We start from the raw sequence: 27,792 nt of genomic DNA on the forward strand, positions 1-27,792 counted from the left end.
GTGTCCGTGCAGCTAAAAAAGGATACAGTTACTGCAGGACACTTCATTATACACAGCGGCACCCTGCAATCACTCACCCGACACTGAGCGGCAGGACCTGCAGTGATCACACACCCGCACACAGCAGCTCTCACACACACACACTTACACACACACAATCAGATCTCACACACACACCAGATCTCACACACACACACACACACACACACACACACACACACACACAATCAGATCTCACACACACACCAGATCTCACACACAAACATCAGATCGCACACACAGTCAGATCGCACACATAATCAGATCGCACACACAAACATCGGATCATATACACAAACATCGGATCTCACACACATTGGATCGCATACACATTCACCTCAAACAGCGACACCGATCTCTTCTCGCCGGCAGAATCTTGAGAGGCAGTCCAGTGGAACGCAACGAACAGGACCTGCGGCCGGACACGTTACTTGCTCTCATTCCCTGCGGCCGTAAGTGCTGGATGTGATCTGCTGTGTGTGTGTGTGTGTGTGTGTGTGTCTGTGTGATCTGTTGTGTGTGTCTGCAATCGGCTGTGTGTATCTGTGATCGGCTGTGTGTGCCTGTGATCGGATCATGTGTATCTGTGATCGGCTGTGTGTGCCTGCGATCGGATGTGTCTATCTGTGATCGGCTGTGTGTGCCTGCAATCGGATGTGTGTATCTGTGATCGGCTGTGTGTATCTGTGATCGGCTGTGTGTGCCTGCGATCTGCTGTGTGTGCCTGCGATCTGCTGTGAGTGATCTGCTGTGTATATCTGCGATCTGCTGTGTGTGTGATCTGCTGTGTGTGTGTGATCTGCTGTGTGTGTGTGTATGATCTGCTGTGTGTGCTTGCAATCAGCTGTGTGTGATCTGCTGTGTGTGCCTGCGATCGGCTGTGTGTATCTGTGATCGGCTGTGTGTATCTGTGATCGGCTGTGTGCGCCTGCGATCTGCTGAGTGTGATCTGCTGTGTATATCTGCGATCTGCTGTGTGTGTGTGATCTGCTGTGTGTGTGTGTGTGATATCTGCTGTGTTTGTGTGTGCGATCGGGCTGTGTGTGTCAGCGCGTCAGCTAGCAGCAGGGTAGGACGCGTGCAGCACCGACCGAGATCACAGAAGGACCTGGGAACCACGCAGACGTCCTGGTCTGGTGAGTATGACTCTCCTGGGAAGAGGGGGGTGTCTGCTTTTTTGGGGGGTAAACTTACCCCTAACCGTGTTTCTCCAAGAATAAGACCTCCTCTAAAAATAAGCCCCAGTGCTTTTTTGGGGGGCAAAAAAAATATAAGACAGTGTCTTATTTTTGGAAAAACACGGTATATACAGTGGAGATCAAAATTAGAGAACACTGCAGAATTTCCTAATTGTTAAGGTCATTGTGCAGTCCTATGTGATTATACCCTAAATGAGTAAACTAGCAGTATTTTAAGCTCTTTTCATAAATTGAATTTTTTCAAAAGCACATAATATAAATGTAAATGAGATAAATGAAAAAGAACACTGATCAAAATTAGAGAACACTTTCAGATACCTGAAAGTTATTAGTGTTAATCTGGCACCTGGTGCTAATTTCCTTAATTATGTGACAAACCCTAAGTAACTGGCAGCCTACGTTTCCAGTTTGCACTGACTTTGCAAAAATGGTGTGCCATTCCAAAGTGACTGAAACACTCTGGCAGCAGGCTGTCCAGATGAAGGCCAAAGGGGTGACCCTATCAGCCACAGCAAGAGAAGTTGGTCGTTCCAAGTCTGTGATTTCGATAATATTGCATCTTTACAGCATCAAAAACTCTTTAAAGTCCCCCCAAGAAGGCTGGTCACCATCGCAAGAGAGGATAGGATAATGTGGAGAATCTCCATGGGTAATCGTTACAACACTGCAGCTGGAATTGCTCACCTGTTCAGCACTGAACAGTTTAAGGATCTGTCTCATCATACAGTGTCATGACGTTTAAGAGCATTTGGACTGAAAGCCCACTCTGCAATGACCAAACTTCTCATTAGCAGAAAGAAATGAAATGTCCAGCCCAGAGTACTGATCTAAACCTAATAGAAAACCTCTGGAAAATCCTTGGTGACAAAGTTATGGCCAAGAAACCCAATAGTCAAAGAACTGTGGAAGAGACTGGAAGAAGAGTGGATCAAAATCACACCAGAGCAGTGTGAGAGACTAGTGATGTCCTGTAGCCACAGATGAGCTGAAGTCATTCAAAGCAAAGGCCTGTACACTTTCTACTCATTGGTGACTGTTGTTACCTTCAGATAATTTACTTATAATCTTTCTCTGTGCCACAGTCAGTGTTGTTTTCGAATTATAATCATTACGTTTTGGGCAAAACAAAAAATTCATGTTGATAAACTTTGGATCTTTTGTAAAACACTATTCTAGTGGCATGGTGTACCCCTTACAAAAAACCTTCAAATATTGATCAATGTAGATTACTTTATTTTTTAAAAAAAGGAAGTGATCATACATTGTTCTTTAATTTTGATGTCCAGTGTATACTGTCAAACATGTCTAGAAACCTTTCATTAGTCATGCCATAAATCTTCACCTGAATTCAGCGCCTACTATGTTATGACTCAGATCTCTCTATGCAGCTTTTCCTTCAATGATTTTAGATGTCTAACCCAGTTTAGTAGACTCAGTTGATATTGATATAGTTAATTGATTAGACTTTTTAGTGTGTTTCAATTTATAAGCATTTAAAGCAGAAACTGCTTAAGGCTACAGTCACATGTATTTTTGCTATGGTTTTTTTGCAGCATTTTTTTACGTGTTTTATGCAAATTAAAAGCTGCTTTTTACAGTTTCAGCAAATTCTATGGGATTTTAGAAATCTCATACACACGATTTCTTTTGCGGCTGCGCTGTGCAGAATATCCAAATAGACTAGCATTAGATGAGGAAAATCTGCAGATGAAAAACACATAGGCGTTTTTAGTGCATTTACACAGAATAATCGCATCAAAAATGCATGTAAGGGCGGCTTTGCACGTTGCGACATTGCACATGCGATGTCGATGGGGTCAAATCGAAAGTGACGCACATCCGGCGTCGCAGTCGATATCGCAACGTGCAAATCCTTTTTGATACGATGAACGAGCGCAAAAGCATCGTTATCGTATCATCGCTGCAGCCTCCGACATTTCCATAATGCCGGTGCAGCGACAGGTGCGATGTTGTTCCTCGCTCCTGCGGCAGCACACATCGCTGTGTGTGAAGCCGCAGGAGCGAGGAACTTCACCTTACCTGCCACCGGCTGCAATGAGAAGGACGGAGGTGGGCGGGATGTTTACATCCTGCTCATCTCCGCCCCTCTACTTCAATTGGCCGCCTGCCGTGTGACGTCGCTGTGACGCCGCACGACCCGCCCCCTTAGGAAGGAGGTGGGTCGCCGGCCAGAGGGACGTCGCACGGCAGGTATGTGCGTGTGAAACTGCCGTAGCGATAATAATCGCTATGGCAGCTTTCACTAGATATTGCACGTGTGACGGGGGCGGGACTATCGCTGCAGCATCGGTAACACATTGTTACCGATGTCGCAGCGTGCAAAGCCCGCCTTACTGTATCTAAGAATGTCAATACCAGGAAGTTTTAAAAACAAAGCCGGTTTATTTAAAGCATAACACACCAGAGACAAAAAACACAGCATCAAAAACGCACACAAACAACGCAATGAAAAAAACACAAGTAAACTAAGGTGCAGCAATTGTGCAGCAAAAAAATATAGCACAAGCACTGATCATGTAGCCTTAGGCACCCTATGTGACTTACTCATGTGAGACTTCTGGATGTTATTTAAAGAAAAACCCATTTGGAGAAAAAGCAAGTTTCCAGGATAAAAGGTCAAAGGACAATGTACCTTCTCCAAACAGAAATAGGACATGGTTTCAGATAAAGGCCATGCAAGCTTGCAAGAACAGATTTAGAAACATGTGGTTGGAATGTGACTTAAAGATAAAAATGTTATGTTGCTTTCAACCCCTATTTATGCATGAGGATCTATTGCTTTATAATAATTTTATGGCTAAATCTCTAAGTATCTTTCCTCCCTCCCTCTCACTCAATACCCCCAACAAACATATTCAGCAAAGTCAATGGCTTATCCTTCTCCCCAGTCATGCAAGCTCGCTGCCTTGGTTTAACCTTTTACTCCTTTCTCTTCTTCATACCACATATCCAAGCCTTTTCCAAGTCCTGCTGACTTCAACTCAAAAATATTTCCTGTATCTGTATATTCCTTACCCAAGATTCGGCAAAAACACTAGGGCATGTCCTCATGATCTCCCGCCTCGACTACTACAACCTCCTGCTCTGTGGCCTCCTTTCTAAAAGTCTTGCACCCCTCCAATCTAACTTAATTCACCTCTCCCCTCGCCATTCCTCAGCCTCTCCACTCTGCCAATCCCTTCACTTCCCTCCTTGGCTTCCCATTGCCCAAAGACTCCAGTTCAAAACCCTAAATATAACATACAAAGCTATCCACACACTGTCTCATCCATATATCTGTGACTTAGTCTCCCGGTACCTACCTGAAGGCAACCTCCGATCAGTAAAAGATCTCCTTCTCTAATCCCCTCTTAGCTCCTCTTCTCACAATAAGATAAAAGATTTCTCCCTTGCATCACCCAAACTGTGGAACTCTCTTCCCCAACATATCACCCTACTGTGGAAACCTCCAGAAGGAACCTGAAGATCCACCTCTTCCGTTAAGCCTACAACCTGCAGTAACCCTTATTCCGCTATAATGCTGCACAATCAGCTCTATCCTCACCTACTTTATCCTCACTCATCACCTGTAAACTGTGAACCCTCCAAGGCAGGGTTCTCTCTCCTCCTGTACCAGTCTGTTCCTAGAATTGTTCATGATTACTGTACTTATTTTTATTATGTACACCCCTTTGACATGTAAAGCCCTAATAACAATAATAAATGTCATGCTGATTGGTTAGGTTTTCTATTTGCTATTGGTATAAATAGGAATGGCGATGTTGTACTCTGACACTTGTGCCTGTGTGCTTTTCTATGTCCATTAGCTGATCTATCTAATGTGAACATCTTCAGAATCTTGAGTAAATTCTGTGTAATCTTGCTGGATAAACTCAAATCCTATTAATCCGACAATATCTTCAAAAATCACATACAAATTTTAAGCTACTCCTTGAGCCCTCTCTAAATTGCTGTGCATATCCTACGATGCTTATTTAGGATTTGTACCCTGTAATCCTTTAAGACACCTATACATCACAATATTTTGCTTCACTATTTGTATGCCAAACCCAGGAGGTATTCCAAAACATAGAAAAGATAAAAATCTTTCCGTTTTAGGTTTTCTCTGTGTAGCTTCCATTCTCAGTTTTGGCACAAATGATAATGCAAGCTACTGACCACAATATATCTATGTGAAAGCGTCCTTAGAAAAAGCTGTGTCAGGGAAGAGCATCCTTATCAGCCGTTCAAAGACAGTAATCTTGAGGGAAAGTCAGCATTGGCAGGCAATAGCTCGGCTGGGAGAAGGTCAGTTCATGATAGGCACTTTTACACCCAGCTCTGTTTATCACACTGCACAGAGCAGTATAATCTAACCATGTGGAATGCCAACGCAGCATGTCCACCTCGTAGATGCAAAATGTCAGCACTAATAAAGTCCTGCTACTCTACACTCAGGTCATTAGCATAGTGTCATGGTCATCTTTGTGTTTTAAGAGACTAGTAACAGGTTTTGGGCCAAAGTCTAACTTTGCCTTGTGAGACTGCAGAATAAATGTATTCCATTTCCTTTTATGGAGGCAAGGGATATTGTCAGTACTCCTTGCGAGCAAGCATTTTCGTTACCATCTCAGGTGTTTCCGGTTTGGACAACTCCCTGTCACTGTATATACCCTCTGCTTCCTGTAGAAGGTGCCAATTATTCACTTTCATTTGGATGCTTGGCCAGGAGGTGGAAGGAGCTGGTGGAGCCATCTTTGCAAGTTGCTGTGTAGGTTGCAGTCCTGTTGCTGACTACAGCTGTCTCTTGTTGTTTTTCACCTGTCTGTCTTTGCTTCCCTAGGTGTGTCATTAGTGCAGCGGTGGGGCTAGAATCCCTCCCCTGCCAGCCATTAGACAGGGCTATTACAGGGTCTGCAAAGGACACAGGTATCCTGTTTGGTGACAGGTGCAGAACCGGTATAAGAACTGGCTAGGAGTGTAGAGTGCAGCTGCAGGTGAGTGAAGGAAGTGTCCCATTTTCCCCCCTCACTAGGTCTAGGGCCCACCGTTGTATAAGTGTCCCAGATGAACCCCTTGTTGTGTTGTGTGTTGCGTTATGCACCATATCTTCCCTGTCACTACCATGGCACATAGCCATGGAGCACCTACTGACAGTTACTATACATTGTATTCCTATTCCTTCCCTATAATTTATTGTTCTCCTATTGGTGCACACGTATATGAATGAAACCTATTTCTCAGAATAAATTACATCAATCATGTACACTATTAATAAAATTGTTCCATTTAGAAGAGAAGGTCTGGTCCGCATATTCCACAGAGTTTCCATGCTACCATGCTGGACATTTTGTGGAAGACGAAAATTAGGAATCAATCTGACAGATGGAGGCAGCGGTACTAAAGGGAGTTGCTTTAAGGATCCACAAGCAGCAGAAATTGCAGAAAATGTCTCTTCTATGCATCAGAATGGAATAGTTCCTACAGAATATGCATGACTTTATAAACCTCATTCAGATGCACAGAAAACTGTACATTTTTTTTCTAATATCTCTTACTTCCAGCAATCCACAAATCCATGAGATAATCTGATGAATAACATATGTCAGGGAGGCCCATTTCTGTGTCCGTGAAACATAATAACTACATTAAATCCTAATATAAATGTGGAACTGTGGATTTACAGCCAGCTGAATTCTTCACCTTTTTCTCAATTCAGCATTTAACAGGAATGAAGAGAATAGGATAATTTGCATGTCCGTCAGCTCTATGAAGAAAACACATCAATCTTACCGGAAGACATGATTACCGTATGATTTCATTTGGAGGCTGCTTTTATCAGAAGCCCAAGACTCTCTAACAATAGAAGGCTCTCTGCTAAGTGTCTAAAGGTGGTGTCACACACAGCGACGACGACAACGACGTCGCTGCTACGTCACCATTTTCTATGACGTTGCAGGGAAGTCCCGTCGCTGTCGCTGTGTGTGACATCCAGCAACGAGCTGGCCCCTGCTGTGAGGTCATTGCTCGTTGCTGAATGTCCTGCTTCATTTTTTCGTCGTCGCTCTCCCGCTGTGAAGCACACATCGCTGTGTGTGACAGTGAGAGAGCGACGAAATGAAGCGAGCAGGGAGCAGGAGTCGGCGTCTGGCAGCTGCGGAAAGCTGTAACCACTGTAAACATCGGGTAACCAAGGGAAGACCTTTCCCTGGTTACCCGATATTTACCTTCGTTACCAGCCTCCGCCGCTCTTGCTGCTAGTGCCAGCTCCTGCTCTGTGCACATGTAGCTGCAGTACACATCGGGTTAATTAACCCTATGTGTACTGTAGCTAGGAGAGCAAGGAGCCAGCGCTAAGCAGTGTGCGCGGCTCCCTGCTCTCTGCACTGTGACATGTAGCTGCAGTACACATCGGGTTAATTAACCCAATGTGTACTGTAGCTAGGAGAGCAAGGAGCCAGTGCTAAGCAGTGTGCGCTACTCCCTGCTCTCTGCACATGTAGCGACGTTATGATCGCTGCTGCGTCGCTGTGTTTAACAGCTAAGCAGCGATCATAACAGCGACTTACAAGGTCGCTGTTACGTCACAGAAAATGGTGACGTAACAGCGATGTCGTTGTCGCTGTCGCTATGTGTGAACCCAGCTTTAGTCCCAGGGTTAAAGTGATGGTATTTGCTCATACAGTTCAGTTTCTAATATATTGGTATTATGAATAATTCTTCGATCTGTTGATGTATCTCATGTACCAGACTAACTATGGACAAAAAAAAAAAATTGTGGAAAATGTATTGAGCATTGGTTCATTACTCACCTATCAAACAATTCACCTCCAGTCACCAATTCAAGAACAAGGCTAATTTCTGTAGGTGTTTCGAAAATCTCCTTCAGCTTTATCTACAAGTAATTACACAAGTCATCATTAGTTTACATACATTTGCATTTTGTAATCATTGTTAACCACTTTAAAGCAAAAAATATAGCAGTTTTGCAAAAGATTTTGAGAAAAATATATTTTAATTTTGTGCATACCGCTCCAATGAGAACTAAGGGGTACTTTGCACGCTGCGACATCGATACTGCGATATCGTCGGGGTCAACTCGAAAGTGACGCACATCCGGCGCCGGTAACGATGTCGCGATGTGTAAAGCCTAGATGCGCCAATAAATGATCGCAAAAGCGTTGAAAATTGGTGATCTGTGTAGCGTCGGTCATTTTCATAATGTCGCACCAATAGGAGATACGATGTTGTTCCTCGTTCCTGCAGCAGCACACATCGCTGTGTGTGAAGCCGCAGGAGCGAGGAACATCTCCTTACCTGCCTCCACCAGCTATGTGGCAGGAAGGAGGTGGGCAGGATGTTACGTCCCGCTCATCTCCGCCCCTCCGCTTCTATTTGCCGCCTGCCGTGTGACGTCGCTGTGACACCGCACGACCCGCCCCCTTAGGAAGCAGGTGGGTCGCCGGCCAGAGCGACGTCGCAGGGCAGATATGTGCATGTGATGCTGCCATAGCGATAATGTTCGCTACGGCAGCTATCACAAGATATCGCATGTGTGACAGGGGCAGGTACTATCGTGCTCGGCATTGCTAGCCAATGCTAGCGATGCCGCAGCGTGCAAAGTACCCCTAAGTATCTCCATAGTTACAGACTACAAAATTGTGTAGTCTGGCCTTGCAGTCATGTGTTATTACTGGTGATGAGCGAGCACTAGAAGCTAAAGTGCTCCGTACTCGAATTGAGCAGGTTGGACATTCGGACGGGCTTAACTCGAGTACCGAATATATAATGGAAGTCAATCGGACACTCGGGCATTTTTTCAGAAGACCCCAACAGGAGGGCTTTCAGGAAAATTGCTGAAATGGATGGAAACAGTGTTCAAATATAAAGGGACAGCATGGGGAAGACGTCTGGACACATCTCTGACTTCCAGGTTGCTGCTGGGAGTTAAATAAATACTGTAATTAAAAATAAAACAGAGGGGCCCCTCTATTGTTGATAACCAGCCAAGGTAAAGCAGACAGGCTGGGAAAGCCCATGGTTATTGGGCCCTTTCCAGCCTAAAAATACCAACCCACAGCTGTCACAGAATTGGCATATTACATTAGATGCACCAATTCTGGCAGTTTGCCTAGCTCTTCTGCCATGGTGTCCATCTTTTTACGTTTCTTTTTAGGAGTGCACAAAAGTGCGGACCACAACAGTTTTGTGCACCTTTAACAAAAAGTCCAGAGTAACTCTGCTGCCTATAGTGACTGAATAGTGAATGGATTAGTTGGGGCTTTGCCTGAATCACATATTTCGAAGATGTAGATGGAAACCCTAATGGAAGTGCTGAGCAAAGAGCACAGGATAAAAGTAAACTGATCCAAAATTTTCTATACTCAAAATTGCCAACAATAGCATTCAACTCAACCCACAAAAAAAGTCCTCACTCAGGTCCGTAATCTGTTAACGGAAATAGAGGGCTTCCACGTTACTAGCAGCACATAGGCCCTGGAAAGGTACTATAGCCCCCCCCCCCAAAGAAATCTAGCAAAATCTGCACTACTAAATACAAATAACTGCTTCCTTACTGAACACCACAATGTGCCTAAACCACACTTAATGTCCATGTTTGGCATTTCTGTAGTTAGGCAGCCTATTTATTTACAGGGTGTGTGTCTCTATAAGCACAAACTGGACACAATGTACAGGCAGTACAATGTACTGAGCACTACAAGGGCTTATTTGCAATTTTTCATTCTGAAATATTCACTGTTTGACTCCATGGAAGAAACAAAATCGTCACTACACCCATAGATGAATTCTCAAAGAGGTGTAATTAACAAAATTTGATCATTTTAACGGGTTTCTGCTGTTCTGGAACTTAGGGGCTCTGCAAAAGGCGACTGCAAACTATTCTTGGAAAATCTGTGCTCCAAACCGCTGTTTCCCTCCCAAGCCCTGTGATGCGGCCAAACAGTACAGTACAGTCACATGTGGGCTAATGCCACGTTCAAGAGAAATTGTGCAACACATTATGGGTCTTTTGTTACCTATTTCCCTTGTGAAAATTAGAAGTCTGAGGCTAAAACAACATTTTAGTGTTAAAAATTTAATTTTTTTTCTTCACCACACAATAGTATACATAAGGGGTGCAGTTTGTAAAATGGGGTCACTTATGGAGACCTCTGTTTTCCTGGCATGTCAAGGGCTCTGCCAATGTGACATGGCACCCTGAAATCATTCCAACTGACATGCCAAAATAGCAGAAAACCACCAACAAGTTTCCCATTCAGGAAACTAAACCTCGCTAGGAACTCATGTAAAGGTGTAGTGGGCAATATTAACCCTCAGGTGATTTACAGAATTATATAACAATGGGCTGTGAATATAAACAAATTATCATTTTTTCCCATTAGAATGTTTTATGGCGCCAAAGTTTTAATTTTCAAAAACCATAAAATTTGTTACATAAGTTCTCCTGAATTTGTCAATACCCCATATGTGGCTGAAAATTGCTTTTGAGGCACAGTGCAAAGCTCAGAAGGGAAGAAGGACCATATTGGAGTGGAGATTTAGATCTTCAAATGGGACATGACATCCGCAATCTGTTCAAACCATGATAGCTCTTCTTCCCTTCCGAGCCCTGCCGTGTGCCCAAACAGTAGTTTTTTGTACCACATATGGGGTATTGGTGTACTCAGTAGAAATTGCAAAACAAATTGAATTGTCCACTTTCTCCTGTTATCCTTGTGAAAATGGAAATATTGGGATTAAACAACATATTTGTGGTAAAAATGTATTTTTTCATTTTTACAGCTCAAAGTTATAAAATTCCGTGACGTTCCTGGGGGTTCAAAGTGCTTACCACACCTCTAGATAAATCCCTTGAGGGGTATAGTTTCCAAAATGGGTTCACTTGTTGAGGAGTTTCCACTATTTAGGCACATTGGGAGCCCTAGAAATGCAACATGTAGTCTGCTGTCTAATGCAGCTAATTTTACACTTAAAAATTCAAATGGCTCTCCTTCTCTTCCGAGCCCTGCCGTGCAACCAAACAGTAGTTTTTCACCACATATACAATTTCTCCTCATATCCTTGTGAAAAAAAAAATTTGGGGGAAAAAAACATTTTTGTGTGGAAATTATATTTTTTATAAAATTATGTGAAGCACCAGTGGGTTCAAGGTGCTCTCTACACATCTAGACAAATTCCATGAGGGTGTCTACTTTCCAAACTGGGGTCACTAGGTTTCCACTAATTAGGCATATCGGTGGCTTTCCAAACGCAACTAGGTTTCCGCTTACAATTACAGACAATTTTGAGTTAAAAAAGTCAAATATTGCAACTTCCCTTCCAACCCTTGTCATGCACGCAAACTGTAGTTTTCCACCACATGTAGGGTATCAGTATACTCAGAATAAATTGAACAACAAATTATATTGTGCAATTTCTCCAAGTTACCATTCTAAAGCAGGCTTTACACGCTACAATAAATCTAACGATGTGTCGGCGGGGTCACGTCATAAGTGACGCACATCCGGCATCGTTAGTGTTGTAGTAGCGTGTGAAACCTACGTGCGTTTGCGATTGTACGAAAACACGTTGATCGCATACACGTCGTTCAAATTCTAAAAATTGAATGTCCGGTTGTTCAATGTTCCCGAGGCAGCACACATCGCTGTGTGTGACACCCCGGGAACGATGAACACATCTTACCTGCGTCCTGTCTGCAATGCGGAAGGAAAGAGGTGGGCGGGATGTTTACGTCCCGCTCATCTCCGCCCCTCTGCATCTATTGGCCGGATGCCGTGTGATGTCGCTGTGACGATGAACGTCCCTCCCACTACAGGAAGTGGATGTTCGCCGCCCACATCAAGGTCGTATGGAGGGTAAGTACGTGTGACGGGATTTAATCATTTGTGCGACACGGGCAACAAATTGAACGTGCCGCACATACGATGGGGGCGTGTGCAGTCGCATACGAGATCGCATGTGTAATTGTAACATGTAAAGCAGGCTTAAAACTGCAAAATGTGAGGGTAAAATAACATTTTTGTGGGGGAAAAGTAAAATTTTCATTTTTTTCCTTCCACATTGCTTTACTTCCTGTGGAGCACCTGAAGGGTTAATAATCTTTTAGGACGTGGTTTTCAGCACTTTGAGTGATGCCTTTTTAGAATTGTGTAACTTTGGGGTATTTCATGTCATATAGGTCACTCAAAATAACTTCAAAGGTGATGTTGTCCCTAAAAGAAATGGTTTTGTAAATTTTGTTGGAAATAAGAGAAATTGCTGATTAATGTTTAACCCTTCATGTTTAACTTCCTAAAAAAAAACCAATTATGTTGCAGAAAATAGTGCTGATGTAAAGTAGACATGTGGAAATGTTATTTATGAACTAGGTTGTATGACATAACTCTCTGATTTAAGGGCATAAAAATAAAAAAAAAATAAAATAGCAATATTTTTTGCAAAATTTCCAACTTCTTCACAAATAAATGCAAAAAATATTGTCCTAAATTGACAACTATCATGAAGTACAAAATGTCACACAAAAAAATCTCAGAATCACCAGGATCCGTTGAAGCGTTCCAGAGTTATTACCTAATAAAGTGACCCTGATCAGAATTTAAAAAATTGGCCTGGTCATGGAGGTGAAAACAGGTTGGGTGGTGTAGGGGTTAATTTTGGTGTATACTGATTGACTCCCTTATGTATATATGCAGCTTTTCTTAAACTCTTCCCATAAATGTTCGATTAGCTTGAGGTCTGGGGATTGTAGGGACCAATCCAGCACACCTACTTCATTGTCATTGAATAATTTCTTCCCCAATCTCGACTTAAGCTTCCAGTTGTTGTGCTGCTGAAACACTATGTCATCCTTCTTATACCAATTCTACATAGATTATTATTATTTATTATTATAGCGCCATTTATTCCATGGCGCTTTACAAGTGAAAAGGGTATATATAAAAACTAGTACAACATTCATTAACAGTACAAAACAGACTGGTACAGGAGGAGAGAGGACCCTTCCTGCGAGGGCTCACAGTCTACAGGGAACGGGGGAGGGTACAATAGGTGAGGAAAGAGCTAGTTGCGCAGTGGTGTATTGGACTGAGGGTTATTGTAGACTGTAGGCTTGTTGGAAGAGGTGGATCTTCAGGTTCCGCTTGAAGCTTTCCACGGTAGGAGAGAGTTTGATATGCTGGGGTAGAGCGTTCCAGAGTGTGGGTGATGTACTGGAGAAATCTTGTATGCGATTGTTGAAAGAGGAAATAAGAGAGGAGTAGAGAAGGAGATCTTGTGAGGATCTGATTTTACGTGCAGGTAGGTACCGGGAGACTAGATCACAGATGTAAGGAGGAGACTGGTTGTGGATGGCTTTGTATGTCATGATTAATGTTTTGAACTGAAGTCTTTGGGCAATGGGAAGCCAGTGAAGGGATTGGCAGAGTGGCGAGGCTGGGGAATAGCGTGGGGAAAAGTGTATTAAGCGGGCCGCAGAGTTTAAGATAAATTGTAGAGATGCAAGGGTGTTGGAAGGGAGGTCTGAGAGCAGGAGGTTGCAGTAGACGAGGCGGGAGATGATGAGGGAATGTACTAATGTTTTTGCTGTTTCTTGGTCAAGGAAAGCACGGATCTGGGAGATATGTTTAGGTTGTAGTCGGCATGAGGTGAAGAGGGCTTGGATGTATAAAAAATAATTTGTTTTGTTGAATAGTCACATATACCTCAGCATAGAGACCACCATTGATCCTGGTTAAGTATCAGATGTCTTTGGCTGTGAAACAACCCTATCTCATGAGGTTTCCTCCACCTAACTTCATGGTTCCTTCAATTTCTCTAACTGTTAGGTCCTTTTTCTCTTGTTTATATCAGACACATTTGCACCCATCAGAATTTAGTCTACTGACCACTGTCTCATCACACCAAATGACCCGTTTCCAATCTACTACTATCCACTATTCTTACTTTATTTAGCAGACGCTTATTAGGACAATAATAGTTTTATTTCAAGCCACCATTCCAGACTTGTGTAATGTGCGTCGCAAGTTGTTTGCATGTACGTCCGTGACCTCACTATTATGAAGCATACGAGCCATCTCAACTGCCGTGTTCGTCGCGCCTGAACTGATAGACCTTGTGATGTGCTGACTTGTTGACTCCGATATTTTGCTTGAACATCCACTTCTTGGCTTTTGAATAAAAGGATGGACTTCATTTCGTATGCTTACAACTCTCATGGCACTCACATGATGCAATTTGTCAAGTTTCTTAGTCAGGAGACTGCTATCGATGAGTTTGATGATGCTGTTTCTGTTTTTTTGTGAAATATTCTTCATGGCTGCTCCTCGATTTGAACCATGACCTTTCATTTGGTAAGCAACCTAATAACACTGAGCTATTATGGAATGTGAGAACAGGTTGTAATTTGAAGAATCCAGGAAGAAAAAGATTTTCCACCAATAGGAGCAAAACAGTAACAATACAGTGACATAAGAAGAATCTATATAATTATTTATATGCTAATTAGTTGCAAGTCAAATATATGTATAACATAGCCAATATGATGGTCTATAATATTCTGGTAGTCTCACATTTAAAGCTGTAGTATATGGTGAGATATGGAGCCTGAAAGTCAATAGTTCAAAATACTGTATACATTACCATTTTGCTCGTGAGCGTACCAATGATACATAGCAATAGCTGTCATTGGAGGTAAATGTTGGGAGCTTTTGTTTGTCTATAAGCAACATTGATGCTCAAAAATTTGATGTGAAAAGGATTACATGACTACAGAATCATAATCAGTTTGTTTGAAGTCTGCAATCGAGGAAATAAAAAGATTTTCATAGACGGAAAACAAAACAAAATGTTATTTAATTATTATTGAGATGTTTTTGTAATCTAGACATTACATACACACACATTGGTGAGTGCTGTCAGTAGTATCACTGTTTAATAAATAATTTAATAACTTATGTTAATTAACAAACTGCTTAAAAATATCAGTATCACAAAACATATAAGCACCATAATTTGAGAAATAGGTGATCTAAGCTAGAAATGACCCCTCCTCCTATTTACACTGCCCTTTCGATAAGCTGACAACAAAGAGATCACTACTTTGTCAAAGACTAAAATTCAATAATTTAGTTACTATAAAGTCATACTTACAATATTCGGATGTGAAAGACGAAGAAGGACCCCAATTTCTGTTCTTACAATTTTCTTATCTACCTGGCAAAAAAAAGTACAGGAACATGGTGAACAACAAATGTACTAATGAGAATAATATTGAAATATATAATAGAACTAGCTGTAGTACCCGGGCGTTGCCCGGGATAGCAACTATCTCTCCGAGTTTCTGTCTGTCTCTGTCTGTCTGTCTCTGTGTCTGTCTCTGTCTGTATCAGTTTCTCTGTCTGTCTCTGTATCAGTCTCTCTGTCTGTCTCTCTCTTTCTCTGTGTCTGTCTGTGTCTGTCAGTCTGTCTCTCTTTCCCCATCTGTCTCTTTCCCCATCTGTCTCTTTCCCCGTCTGTCTCTTTCAGGTCTGTCTCTTTCCAGGTCTGTCTCTTTGCCCGTCCGTCTCTTTGCCCGTCTGTCTCTTTGCACGTCTGTCTCTTTGACCGGTTTTCTCTTTGCCCGGTTGTCTCTTTGCCCGGCTGTCTCTTTGTGCGGCTGTCTCTTTTCCTGTCTGTCTCTTTCCCCATCTGTCTCATTCCCCTTCTGTCTCTTTCCCCTTCTGTCTCTTTCCCAGTCTGTCTCTTTGCCCGGCTGTCTCTTTGCCCGGCTGTCTCTTTGCCCGGCTGTCTCTTTCCTATGATGTCTCTTTCCCCTTCTGTCTCTTTCCCAGGCTGTCTGTTTGCCCGGCTGTCTCTATCACCATCTGTCTCTTTACAGGTCTGTCTCTTTGCCCGTCTGTCTCTTTCCAGTTCTGTCTCTTTTCAGGTCTGTCTCTTTGCCTGGCTGTCTCTTTGCCCGGCTGTCTCTTTGCCCGGCTGTCTCTTCCAGGGATGTCTCTTTGCCTGGCTGTCTCTTTCCAAGGCTGTCTCTTTCCCCGGCTGTTTCTTTCCACGGCTGTCTCTTCCAGGGCTATCTCTGTGCCTGGCTGTCTCTTTGCCCGGCTGTCTCTTTCCAAGGCTGTCTCTTTCCAAGGCTGTCTCTTTGCCCAGCTGTCTCTTTGCCTGGCTGTCTCTTTGCCCGGCTGTCTCTTTGCCCGGCTGTATCTTTCCAGGTCTGTCTCTTTGCCCGGCTGTTTCTTTGCCCGTTTGTCTCTTTGCCCATCTGTCTCTGTTTCTATCTCTCTGTCTCTTTCCCTGTCTGTCTCTGTCTGTGTCTCTGTCTGTCTGTCTTTTTCTGTCTCTCACTCACACATAGGCTTCTTATACTAACAGTTTATAGTTTATTTTGTTACTATAGCAACCACTGACAGTTGCTATTAATAGCCCGTATCTCCCAGCTCCATTCAGATTAATGGAGGCATAGTCTATGACATTCCCTGGGTCACATGGGGCATCTGTGCAAAATTTCATGATTGTAAATGCGACGGTGCAGATTCCTTTAGCGGACATACACACACAGATACACACAGACACACAAAGATACACACACACACACACATATCTACACACATACATACACACATACATACACTGAGCTTTATATATTAGATTATTAATCTTCAACCAATAATCACTGCGTAGTTTAGTGCAATACACACAAAACATTAGTGTTTCTGCCTTTCATGACCGAGATGGGAATAATTGCTTCTAGATCTCGGCCAACAGAAGGCAAGAGTTAAAAAAAATTGATGAATGTAGCTGAGCACGGTGATTGTGTAATAGAAAAGAATGGAAATTACAGAAACATCATAACGCAGCTTGGAAGTTATGCCAACAGTATAGCTCCCTTTGTTACATTGGTTCCAAACTCTTATTTCTAAGGGAGGTAAAGAACATAGCAAACCTGGGCTCGATTATTGTTTTTTAATATCCCATTCTCTGATGGTAGAGAAGCAGTTATTCCCATTCCAGCCATGAAATACAGAGGTGGGAATAACGCATTAATGTGCAATTAATGACTATAAAAGCGCGTATCAAGACCATTTAATGCCATAATCTAAAAGTACAAGAAATATGAAATGTTTGTGGAAATTTGATAACTTTTTTATTCCAAACAACTGGTCACAGATGAAATGATACAATCCTACTGTAATCTTTATCACACATGCAGTGAACAGTAACTTAAAGGGGTTGTTGCAAGGCAACCTTAGGGCGCAAGTCTGAAATGACTCTATGTGCCTGCAGACTTGGGAGGATGGTCAGGATGCTCTGGTGCCGACGTTGGAAGTGGACAGTCATGGTACCGCGGGTATGCGATTTACATACTTCCAGCCACACTGTGACTAGACATGTTCAGCTTTGCTCAATTCTCATATATTGAGTGAGGCTTCGAGTGACGCCCTGGCCGGGCCAGGTAGTCACAGATAAGGCCCCGCATTACACCAGTCCCCTAACAAGGTAACAGCAGCCAAACATTTTAAGCCCTAGTCACCCCCCTCAGTGTGACAGTGTGTGACAGGCCTGTAGCAGACTGACAGGTGTCAGGGTAGGAGCCCGGACACCTTTGGCTAGGAGGCAGACGAAGGCCTCTGTCTGCAGGAGCCGGGAAGACGGCTCGGTGGAACCGTGATGGACGGGACAGGGTAGTGGCCCGCCGGTACCGACCTTAGGAACCGATTCGGAAACCGGAGCACAAAGGGGGATACTCAGACCCTGAAGCTAGGTCCAGAAGCTACTGGGGGCTAGATAATTAACTGATTGCGGCCAGGACTATAGGTCCTGTCCCACCCAAAGTCCCGGCTGAAGGCAATAGCCCAACGAGGGGATAGAAAGCCACCACCATGGCAGAGAGATCCCACGGGCCAGCATCTGCGGGCAAAGGGCTCCTCAGGCAACCACAAGCCGGGGAGCGGGCTCCTGAAGTTGCAAGCGCAGGTAGTCCATCATCACAAAACAGGTGCAGGAGAAAGGCAGAGACCACCAACCAGGTGGGGGACCTGACTGCAGCCGGTTGCAGGCACCGACCACCATCACCTTGGTTTACCAGGGACTCGTGTGTTTACTAATTGTGAGTACATCAGTGCCCTCTGGCCGCCCATCTCCCTGCACCGCCCATACCCCAACGGGTCCCGGGGCCACTATCCCTCCCCACGGAGGGGTTAATAACTTGCTGCACAACATCTCCCTCGGGTGCCCCGTAACTGCAGCGGTGGTGTCCACCTTCACCACATCCCGTGGGTTGCATCACAAACTTAAACACGGCTCCGGCCGTACACCTACGTCCCCATACCGCCAACCCCTTTTAGATCGGAGTGACCATGGGATCCCCGGATCAGGAGACCCTCGAGCCACCCACTGAAGGTGTGGACCCGAGCGGCTCGGCTGCCGCCGAGCACGGGGCGGCACACTACGCATGTCTTGTTAGAACATGACCTCATGTATGCGAGTCACATACTTGCTTTCACAGACTTTATTTTTTTACATCTGCGCACGCGCTGATGCTTCTCAGACTCTTCACCGCAGTGTGTTTAATAAAATGGTCAGCTTCCGGAATGGCTTGACAAAGAACGCAGGCAGCGTTCGAAACGTGTAGCCTTATGCCACATATGGGCTCCCTATTTTTGTCATTGTGTCAATTTTCACGTCCTTAAATAAAATTGCAGCAGTTTTACTAATATTCCGGAAGCTGGACATTTTTTCTTCTCTTTCATTGGACCCTTGCACTGTCAGAGTGTATCCGTGCATGCCGGACTTTGCCCCAGTAGAGCTGGATCACCTGGTTTCTTCCTCTTAATAAAATGGTGCTGGAGAACGTGGTTTGCACAAGCGCCATTTTAATGAAGGCCTGAGTACTGTGGAAATGAGCACGCGCCATCAACAACAGCAATGGTGGAGCGGCACGATACTGAAATAAATAAAAGGGGGCAAGCCAGAGGCTCCTGGCGGAATAAACGTGGGGACTCAACCCATAAAGGCCCGCCCATGTTGCACACATCACTCTGCAAACTGCAGGGCTTTTCTGCAACTTTGATTACAGATATTTATTCAACCAAGCATCACATCCTTCTATAACAGGTATGCCTGGATTCAGTATCTTACTGCCTGTATGGCACTGCTTTTACATTATATAGCAAAATCCTGCTGGTTGGTCCTCTTTAAATCCTGATATATTCTATGGTTCATGATGCACGTGTGATCTATATTGTAGTATCTGGGTTTTTGCAGGTTACTCAGACACAAATTAATGTCAATTGGATGGTGTTAGACAATAACAGGCTTGTACATGGAGTACAATCTCCACATCTATAATGTGCAGTACCATGGACAGAAATCTCTGGATGCACAATGCCGAAGATGTCGCATTTCATGATTAGTGTTCCCAAGGGGGAAGGAAGATACATTGTATAAGCTGTTTTAAGCTTTCTGTGAGATCGGAATTACAATTGTGTTGGATATCCTACAAGCTGGCGCAATCAAGAATGATTTGAGAACAAAAATAAGATTTTTCCTAAGTGGCAATGTTCTTTATTTGTATGGCTAAGGCACTTCCAGCTGCTTTCCAGTTTACGTTTCATGTCATTATATTTACTTCCTAAGAAACAATATCAGAGCACAGATCCAAATTTTAGTAATAGGAATAACAAAGGCGATATAAAAAGAGCCAAGCTGTTTCCATGTAGTTTGTTTGATTTGCAAATACATGTATAAGAGGTTTTAGTCATACAGAATTGTCCAGATGAATGTCCAGTATTTATTGTAGTAGGGTTTCTTAGTTTCTTTTTAAATGTATGATATATAAAACTGAAATATTCTCAGCATGGCCAAATCAACAAATAGGGAAAAAAATATAGCCTGCTCAGGATATACAATGGATTGAAAACGTCTATACACCAGGGATAGGGAAACTCCGGCCCGTGGGCTGTATGCAGCCCCCAATGACTTTTTATGCCGCACCTAGGCCCATTCCATGGGACCGCAGTGCTCGAGCGGCAGCCGCGGTTTTGTCGGCTGCCGGCCCTTTAAATCACAATGCGTGGTGCGCATGCTATTAGGTGCTCAGCCTGCTGGTCTGTGCTAGCGTGCAAGGACCTACTTTCAGGGCGGCCCAAGCATTAGATGTGCTGCTCACAGAAGAATTGGAGCAGCAGGTTTACCGGCTTCCCTGTACATGCCTCACGGTACTGTGAGCCTCCTGCCTCCCGCGGTGCTGTGAGCCTTCTGCCTACCGTGGTGCTGTGTAACTTCTGCCTCCCACGGTGCTGTGAGCCTCCTGCTGCTGTGTAACTTCTGCCTCGCACAGTGCTGTGAGCCTCCTGTCTCCGGCTGTGCTGTGGGCCACCTACCTCCTGCGGTGCTGTGAGCCTCCTGCAGTGCTGTGAGCTTTCTGCCTCCCGCAGTGTTGTGAGCCTCCTGCCTTCCACAGTGCTGTGAGCCTCCTGCCTCCAGCGGTGAAGTGAGCCTCCTGCCTCCCAGAGTGCTGTAAGCCTCCTGCGGTGCTGTGAGCCTCCTGCAGTGCTATGAGACTCCTGCCTCCCGCGGTGCTGGGAGCCTTCTGCGGTGCTGTGAGCCTCCTGCCTCCCGTGGAGCTGTGTACCAGCCCTAGTACTGTTTACGCCTACCAGCGATGTGTGCCCCCCTCCCAGTCCTGTGTGCCACTCCCCACCCCCCAGTCCTGTCTGCCACTGCTGTGTGCCACCCCCCCCAGTGCTGTCTGTGCCCCCTTGGTGATGTCTGTGCTCCCTTAGTCCTGTACATGTCCCCTAGTCCTGTGCCACTGCCAGTGCTGTCCGTGCCCCCCAGTGATGTCCGAGCCCCTGTCCTTCCTGTGTCCTGTGATGTGTATAAGTCCTCAGCTCCTCCTGAGATCTGCATATGTCTTCAGCCCCTCCGGTGATGTGTATATGTGACCCAGCCCCTCCTGTGATGTATATATGTAACCCAGCCACTCCTGTGATGTGTATATATCTCCATCCCCTCCTGTGATGTATGTGCCCCCAGTGTCTCCTGTGTTGTATATGATTTACCAATCTATTGACTGCGCTCGAGACCGAGACAAACCTGGACAAGCAGTTGTGTGAAGCAACATGATCAATATCAACGAACACCACAGCTGCACCAAAGAGAAGCAGCTCTGGCCACCACAGCAGGGGTGAGTTAATGAATTGTTTGACCAAATATATTAGGGTAATGTTCAAGCAGATAATTTGTTGCGGCCCCCGAAGGTTGGTAGAAATTTCCAAATGATCACAAGCAGTGAAAAGGTTCCCGACCCCTGCTATACACCCTTGTTAAAATGCGAGGTGTTTGTGGTGTAAAAAGAATCATACCAAGACCAATCATTTTAGACCTTTTTATACCATTAATATAAGTTATTATCTGTACAATTCAATAGAAAAACTGAAATATTTTCAGGTGGGAAAGGAAAAATAAAGAATTTAAATATTGTGGTTGTATAAATACAGTTAGGTCCAGAAATATTTGGACAGTGACACAATTTTCGCGAGTTGGGCTCTGCATGCCACCACATTGGATTTGAAATGAAACCTCTACAACATAATTCAAGTGCAGATTGTAACGTTTAATTTGAAGGTTTGAACAAAAATATCTGATAGAAATTGTAGGAATTGTACACATTTCTTTACAAACACTCCACATTTTAGGAGGTCAAAAGTAATTGGACAAATAAACCAAACCCAAACAAAATATTTTTATTTTCAATATTTTGTTGCGAATCCTTTGGAGGCAATCACTGCCTTAAGTCTGGAATCCATGGACATCACCAAACGCTGGGTTTCCTCCTTCTTAATGCTTTGCCAGCCCTTTACAGCCGCAGCCTTCAGGTCTTGCTTGTTTGTGGGTCTTTCCGTCTTAAGTCTGGATTTGAGCAAGTGAAATGCATGCTCAATTGGGTTAAGATCTGGTGATTGACTTGGCCATTGCAGAATGTTCCACTTTTTTGCACTCATGAACTCCTGAGTAGCTTTGGCTGTATGCTTGGGGTCATTGTCCATCTGTACTATGAAGCGCCGTCCGATCAACTTTGCGGCATTTGGCTGAATCTGGGCTGAAAGTATATCCCGGTACACTTCAGAATTCATCCGGCTACTCTTGTCTGCTGTTATGTCATCAATAAACACAAGTGACCCAGTGCCATTGAAAGCCATGCATGCCCATGCCATCACGTTGCCTCCACCATGTTTTACAGAGGATGTGGTGTGCCTTGGATCATGTGCCGTTCCCTTTCTTCTCCAAACTTTTTTCTTCCCATCATTCTGGTACGGGTTTATCTTGGTCTCATCTGTCCATAGAATACTTTTCCAGAACTGAGCTGGCTTCATGAGGTGTTTTTCAGCAAATTTAACTCTGGCCTGTCTATTTTTGGAATTGATGAATGGTTTGCATCTAGATGTGAACCCTTTGTATTTACTTTCATGGAGTCTTCTCTTTACTGTTGACTTAGAGACAGATACACCTACTTCACTGAGAGTGTTCTGGACTTCAGTTGATGTTGTGAACGGGTTCTTCTTCACCAAAGAAAGTATGCGGCAATCATCCACCACTGTTGTCATCCGTGGACGCCCAGGCCTTTTTGAGTTCCCAAGCTCACCAGTCAATTCCTTTTTTCTCAGAATGTACCCGACTGTTGATTTTGCTACTCCAAGCATGTCTGCTATCTCTCTGATGGATTTTTTCTTTTTTTTCAGCCTCAGGATGTTCTGCTTCACCTCAATTGAGAGTTCCTTAGACCGCATGTTGTCTGGTAACAGCAACAGCTTCCAAATGCAAAACCACACACCTGTAATCAACCCCAGACCTTTTAACTACTTTATTGATTACAGGTTAACGAGGGAGACGCCTTCAGAGTTAATTGCAGCCCTTAGAATCCCTTGTCCAATTACTTTTGGTCCCTTTAAAAAGAGGAGGCTATGCATTACAGAGCTATGATTCCTAAACCCTTTCTCCGATTTGGATGTGAAAACTCTCATATTGCAGCTGGGAGTGTGCACTTTCAGCCCATATTATATATATATATAATTGTATTTCTGAACATGTTTTTGTAAACAGCTAAAATAACAAAACTTGTGTCCCTGTCCAAATATTTCTGGACCTAACTGTATACACCACCTTAAACTAATACTTTGTTGAAGAAACTTTTTGAATTAATGACAACATTAAATATTTTGAGTAGGAGTCTTTCTGCTTGGCACATCTAGAATTGGCAATTTCTGTCCACTTTTCCTTATGATAGCACTCTAAATCTGTCACATTTCGGGGGCATCTTCTGTATACAGCATCAGGTCAACCCACAGATTTTCAATTGTATTCAGGTCTGGGCTCTAGCTAGGTGATTCCAGAACATTGATCTTCTTCTGGCAAAGTCAAATTTTTACTGATCTGGAGGTATGCTTAGGGTCATAGTTCTGCTTAAAAGTAAAATTAGTCTTCAGAGTTTTAGCAAAGCCTGATGATTTTCCTACAAAACTGACTGATATTTGGAACTGTTCATAATTCCTTCCACCTTGACTAGATTCAGCTGCTGAAAAACAGCTCCAAAGCATAATGCTGCCTCCACTATGCTTCACTGTGGGTATGGTGTTGTGCAGTGATAGCTTTACGCCAAACATCCCTTTTGGAATTATGGCCAAAAAGTTCAACCTCAATCTCATCAGAGCATAATTTCTTTATCATGTGCTTTAAGCAGACTAGATTTAGGTTTTGGCAAAACATACCTGGTCTTGGATGTTTTTCTTTATAAGAAAAGTCTTCTGTCTTTCCTACGCCAGGGGCACTATTTGCCAGAAATTCCTTCAGCTCCTTTGATGTTGTAGAAGACCTTTCTGCAGCCTCTTGTCTTTTCATCAACTTTTGAGTGTCGTCCAGTTCTCGGTAACGGCATGGTTGTGTCAAATTTAAGACATTTCTAAATGGCCGTCTTCAAAGTGTTTCATGGTATACAGCGGGTGAAATAAGTATTAAACATGTAACCAATTTTCTAAGTATATATATTTCTAAAGGTGCTATTGACATGATTTCTCCCCAGATGTCAGTAATAATCCATCAAATCGACACAGGCAAAGAAATCAAAGCTGTTCATAAATTAAGTTATGTGTAACAATGAGAAATGATATAGGGAAAATGTATTGAATACACTTACAGAAATGTATTTAATACTTCGTATAAAAACCTTTCATGGTTATGACAGCTTCAAGACACCTCCTATATGGCGCAACTAGTCGCATGCATTGCTCAGGTGGGATTTCGGTCCTCATAAATTTTATATTGGTTATTGGTGATTGGCTGGGCCATTCTAGCAGCTTTATTTTCTTTTTCTGAAACCAATTGACAGTTGCCTTGGCTGTGTGTTTGTGATCATTGTCTTGCTGAAATGTCCACCCTCATTTCATCTTCATCATCCTGGTAGACGGCAGCAGATTTTTATCATTTGTCCATTAATTCTTCCTTCAATTATATGAAGTTTGCCAGTGATGTATGCTAAAAACAGCTCCACACCAGGATGTTCCCAACTCCAAATGTCACTGTCGGTATGTTGTTTTTGGGGTGTCATCCAGTGCCTTTTGGCCTCCAGACATGGTTTGTATTATGGCATCCAAAAGGTTACATTTTGGTCTCATCTGACTAAACTATATTTTCCCAGTATTTCACAGGATTGTCTAAATGCTGATGAGCAAACTTTAAACACACTTGAAGCAGCTTTTTGTTCAGCAATGGAGTCTTGTGTGATGAGCATGCACATAGGCCATGGAAATTGAGTGCACTACTTATTGTTTTCTTTGAAACAATTGTACCCACTGATTCCATGTGTTTCTGTAGCTCCCCGACTGGTGGTTTTTGGGTCTTACGCCTGCTTTACACAGGACAACCGATTGTGCGATTTCACAATTGATCGTACCCGCCCCCATCGTTTTTGCGTCACAGGCAAATCGCTGCCCGTGGCGCACAAACTCGTTTAACCCCCGTCACACGCACCTACCTTCCGGATGACCTCAATGTGGGCGACGAACGTCCACTTCCTGAAGTGGGAGGGATGTTCGGCGTCACAGCGACGTCACACAGCCACCGGCCAATAGAAGCGGAGGGGCAGAGATGAGCGGCACGTAAACATCCCACCCACCTCCTTCCTTCCGCATAGCCGGCGGGTGCCGCGGGACGGAGGTAAGTTGCTGTTCATCGTTCCCGGGGTGTCACACGGAGCGGCGTGTGCTACCCCGGGAACGATGAGCAACCGGCGCCATTTTAATTAAACGAGATTATGAAACCGAGCGACGAGTACACGACTCACGATTTGTGAGTGATACTGCGTAGCTCGGAGGTGTCACACAGCCCGATGTCGCAAGCGATGCCGGATGTGCGTCACAAAAACCGTGACCCCGTTGATCTATCGCACGATAGATCGTCTCGTGTAAAGCACCCTTTAGACAACTCTTTTGAAAATTCATTCCCTCCTTTATCTGGAATTGTGTGGGGAGCACCTGGTCTTGACCAGTTTATTGTGAAATTATCTTCTTTCCACTTCTGGATTATGGCCCCAACAGTGTTCACAGGAACCTTAGAAATTCTTCTGTAATCAATTCCATCATTATGTTTTATAACAATAAGTTTGAGAAGGTCCTGAGTGACACAGCTCAATGGTTTTATCCGTCATGGAATGTTTCTGAAGTGGCACCTTGGTAATGAACAACCTTTTTATAAGCCATCAGTTGAATCAGCGGACATTATTTTTCACTGGCAATGAAAGTGGCAGGATTGCTTTCTAATTACTGATAGATTTCCGCTTGTGTTATCGCTTTCCATAGCTTTTTGCAGCGCTCTTTTTTCATGTGTTCAATACTTTTTTTCCTTGCATCATTTCTCATTATTACACTTAATTTATTATATCTATAGTTTGATTTATTTGTCTGTGTAGATTGGATGGGTTGTTACCAACATCTGGTGAGAATTTTATGTCAAAAACATCTTTAGAAATATATTTACTTAGAAAATTGGTGACATGTTCAATATTTATCTCCCCTGCTCTATCAAATGCTTTGGGAAAAAATGTAAATGTTCCCCCTGACTTCCAAACTGATAACTATAAACAATGAGACCTCTTTGCTATTATTTAATACGATTTTAAATGTGATTGCATAACTCTGAACACAATTGAACCCCCAGTTATGGTGTTCACGTTTAAGCAACCACAATATTTTAGTTTTGCTTTTTTTCTCCCTAAAAATTATTTCAGTTTGTTTCTCTATGGATGTGTACAGATTATGGGTGACATTAAAGGGAACCAGTCACCAGGATTTTCGTATATAATCTAAAGCCAGTGCTATACTGGCACTATCAGGCTGATACTATACCTTTAGTGGTCAGCTCGGATGTATAGGTTTTTAAATAAAAGAAAGTAAAGTTTATAAAATCAGCAGCTGCTTGAGTGACAGCAGCTGAGGATCAGATAATATCTGAGGGAAGGTATTTATAGTTATCCCCTCCCCCTGTTAGAATTAGCATAAGTATTATACAATCGACCAAGCAGGACCTGTGGTGAGGTCATACCCATGTGACCAGAAGGGGCGGGGCATCAGCCAATAGGAAAATTATGCTTCTGATATCAGCTTTGTTGGCTGGGACTCTACCCCTTATGGTCACATGGATATGACCTCACCACAGGTCCTGGAAGAGAAAAGTTACATTGATTGTATAATACTTATGCTAATTCTAACAGGGGGAGGGGATAACTCTGAATACCCCCCAGATATTATCTGATCCTCAGCTGCTGTCACTCAAGAAGATGATGATTTTATAAACTTTACTTTCTTTTATTTCAAAACCTAAACATCCGAGCTGACCACTACAGGTATGTATAGAATCAGCCTGATAGTGCCAGTATAGCACTGGCTTTAGATTATGTATGAAAATCCTGGTGATTGGTCATCTTTAAAGGAGGAAACAATTATGAAATTATTGTTCTTGTTATGATTTTTCTAACACAAAATTTTAACAGGGGTGTGTAGACTTTTTATCTTCCCATTTTTTTATTTTTTTTTTTAATTTTTACTGTAGGGAGCCCATCATGGGGAAAATGCAATCCAATCTGTTGCTGGAATGTCATAGAGCAGGATAATATGAGTAGGTTGATATATTGCATGTTGCTATTCTGCATTTAGGTGTCCAGAGGGCTGTCTTAAGAGTGCTTTACACGCTGCGACATCGCTAGCGATAGCTAGCGATGTCGCGCGCAATAGCACCCGCCCCCGTCGTATGTGCGACATTTAGTGATCGCTGCCGTAGCGAACATTATCGCTACGGCAGCGTCACACGCACATACCTTGTCAGCGCCATCGCTGTGACCGCCGAATAATCTCTCCTTCAAGGGAGGAGGTGCGTTCGGTGTCATAGCGATGTCAGTGCGGCGTCACTAAGTGGTCACCCAATAGCAGAGGAGGGGCAGAGATGAGCGGTCGGAACATGCCGCCCACCTTCTTTCTTCCTCATT

The 27,792-nt window shown here is 43.6% G+C and overlaps 1 protein-coding gene across 1 annotated transcript in view; it reads right to left on the reverse strand.

Annotated features, from left to right (window-relative positions):
* Positions 1 to 27,792, reverse strand: part of CAMK4 (calcium/calmodulin dependent protein kinase IV) — a 393,072-nt gene that overhangs the window by 156,958 nt on the left and 208,322 nt on the right. The window contains exons 3-4 of the mRNA XM_075341900.1: positions 15,408 to 15,470; positions 8,051 to 8,133 (exon numbers count right to left, since the gene is read on the reverse strand). Coding sequence (XP_075198015.1) covers positions 8,051 to 8,133; positions 15,408 to 15,470 — 146 coding nt within the window. The remainder of the gene's footprint in view (positions 1 to 8,050; positions 8,134 to 15,407; positions 15,471 to 27,792) is intronic.

Source organism: Anomaloglossus baeobatrachus, chromosome 1 (genome assembly GCF_048569485.1).
Source record: "Anomaloglossus baeobatrachus isolate aAnoBae1 chromosome 1, aAnoBae1.hap1, whole genome shotgun sequence".
In the NCBI taxonomy this organism is placed as follows: Eukaryota; Metazoa; Chordata; class Amphibia; order Anura; family Aromobatidae; genus Anomaloglossus; species Anomaloglossus baeobatrachus.